General features: G+C 31.9%; 1 protein-coding gene across 1 annotated transcript; it reads left to right on the top strand.

The window, feature by feature from the left end:
• Nucleotides 1–1,183: 1,183 nt before the first annotated feature.
• Nucleotides 1,184–2,115, top strand: LOC107013862 (calcium-binding protein KRP1-like). The gene has a single exon (XM_015213744.2). The coding sequence runs from the start codon at nucleotides 1,643–1,645 to the stop codon at nucleotides 1,988–1,990; it is 348 nt and encodes a 115-aa protein (XP_015069230.1). The 5' UTR covers nucleotides 1,184–1,642; the 3' UTR covers nucleotides 1,991–2,115.
• The last annotated feature ends 556 nt before the right edge of the window (nucleotides 2,116–2,671 follow it).

The following is a 2,671-nucleotide window of genomic DNA, read 5'->3' as shown; positions in this document are numbered from 1 at the left end:
ATGCATAGACAAGGTCTTGACGGACGTCCGCGAAAAAATTTGGCATTTTTGACGTCAGAATCCTGATCACCAAAAAATGGTGTGCTATAGCACACTAAAATCATCGAAATGAGGGGTATGCTCGCTTCGGGGCTCGTTTGACCTTCCAAATGGGTCGGACAAGCCGTGATGGCCAACCGTATACATATATTATACATGTATATACATATATTATACATGTATATACATTTATTACACATGAGCATACACATATTATTTGGTAATTTGGGGGTCTACAGAGTCGGTTGACTAATTTTCAAAAAATCATGGACTAACACACATTAAAAGTTAAAATCATCAAAATTTTAAATTTTTATATCAGCAGGCCACTAAGCAACATTAAGATTCGAGATTTTATGAGATTAGTTGAAAGGGAATAAAAGAAAATACTATACTAATTAAGAGTAATCATTAGCTTGCTATTTAATTATAGTGAAGGATTTTTGTTAGCTGTCATTTCTTGTTGATTCATAGTTTAGTAGATCTTCATGATATATTAGAAAGAAAGGAACAAAAAAAATGAGAAAACACTATAACAAAAATAATTTTTAGCGGTATTAAATATTGACACTAATAAAGAGTGACAACGTCTTTATCAACATTAGTTAAGTGTCATTAGAACCAATGTCAACTAAAGACATACAAAGAATGACAATTGCCGCTAAAAATACGTGTTTAGCGGCAATTAAGAATTAAATATCGCTAATGATTATTTTTGTTGTAGTGAAACTCGAGTAATTTTGTACAATCTCAAAAATATTATTCAATTATCAGGGATTTCAAAAATTAGCTCTAGTATTAGGCTTAAAAATAGTTCAAATATAGGCTAAATAGAATGTGTCAAAGTTTTGGAGGACCTTTGTGCTCAAATAAAACAGAAAAAAAATCAGTTAATTGACTATCTGAATTTTCACTTTGTTGGTGATGGTTCGATTCTCCCCGCTTCGTTTCCCCATACCCTACTCCCAATTTTTTTTTTAAGAAAAAAATAAATAAATACCAAATGAGTACTTACCTACACATATATAGGAAACTCCCTTTCATTATCTAAAACTTTTATATTTATTTCTTTTAAGGAAATGCTCTCCATGACATATAGAATCCTCCCAAAAAATATTTAAGAAAATAGTGTGGTGGTACCCTTCCATGCAACTTCCAGGAAGTGTTATTTGCCATCAACCATAATTCTATCCTTCCTTTACAATTTTGCATCTTCTTGGACTCTTTCCACCAAAATTTCCTCTCTTATCTATATATACAAATATCCCTTTGAACTCATCACAATTCATCCATCTTGAGTAGTTTAACTACATCCAATAATACTTTTTGATTCAATAGAGGCATAAAGAGGTTCAACTCCATACCTTTCGTTGAAAAATTATATCGTGTAAAGGTATCAAGTTCAAATCCTAGTAGTTGCAACTTGCATTGTTACATTATTTTTTTTTAAATCCCTAGTTAAGATTCATAATTTCTAGTCTATTAAGGGCAAGAAGGGGATTTATTCTTTCGTTGAAAAATTATACTAGTGAAAGAGAGCCTCGCGTTCACATCCTAGGTTGACAAAATTTCTGACTCCACCACTGGTCTGATCATATCAATAATGGCTCATGCATTGGGGCACGACGTGGTGTTTGAGGATTTTTTCCCTTCTATGGTGGAGAAACTTGGAGCTGAGGGATTCTTGAAGGAGCTAAGCAATGGATTTAGGGTTCTAATGGATGAGGAGAAGGAAGTCATAACATTTGAGAGTTTGAAGAAGAATTCAGAGTTGTTGGGATTGAAGGGTAATATGAGTGATGATGAGTTGATGTGCATGTTGAGTGAAGGTGATTTAGATGGTGATGGTTGTTTGAATGAAATGGAGTTTTGTGTATTAATGGTACGTTTAAGTCCTGATTTAATGGACATTTCAAGAATGTGGTTGGAGGAAACTCTTGCTAAGTTGTAATTAGAGCTTTAATTAATTAATTAATCCCTTTGTGATGATCATTCTTGTTATTTAATTTCATTCTTTTAGATTATCCACAAGTATAGTCATTGCTTCTTTAGTAATTGTTCAATTCTTTTTTTCTACTCGGGTGGTTGATATTTGGTATTTGTTTGTTGAGGCCCTCAATAATTTGGATTAGCATAGAAAAGTCTTGTTTTGATAATTAATTGTTTTCTATTCTCGAAGCCTAAATTTAAAACTTTAGATTAAAAATGGATTGTCGTTTGTCGTTATAACCACCCATCATAAAGTTTAGTGGTTCTTTAGTAATTGTTCATGGCATCATAAATGTGATTCATTTAAAAGCTAGCACTTTGCTTTTAATATTAGAAGGGGATTTGGATGGAGAAGATATATGGTTGTTTGAATGAGATGAAGTTTTGTGTAGCCATGGTTCGTTTGAGTTTTGTTTGATATTCACTTTTGAAGTTAAACTAATTAGGATTTTTTCTATGAAAGCTTCAATTTCGAAGTATATAGACACATAGTGTAAATTTGAGGTACTCAATATCGAGTAAATCGATTAACTGAGATGAAGCTGACTCTAATATCATGTTAACGCATTAAATTGAATCAAAATATGGTGATCGAATAGATATCGCCATGAAAGGGAAATATATATATATATATATATATATA

This window comes from Solanum pennellii, chromosome 3 (assembly GCF_001406875.1).
Source record: "Solanum pennellii chromosome 3, SPENNV200".
NCBI lineage: Eukaryota > Viridiplantae > Streptophyta > Magnoliopsida > Solanales > Solanaceae > Solanum > Solanum pennellii.
The sequence above is the reverse complement of the archived record's forward strand: the minus strand, read 5'-3'. Positions and strand labels throughout refer to the sequence as shown.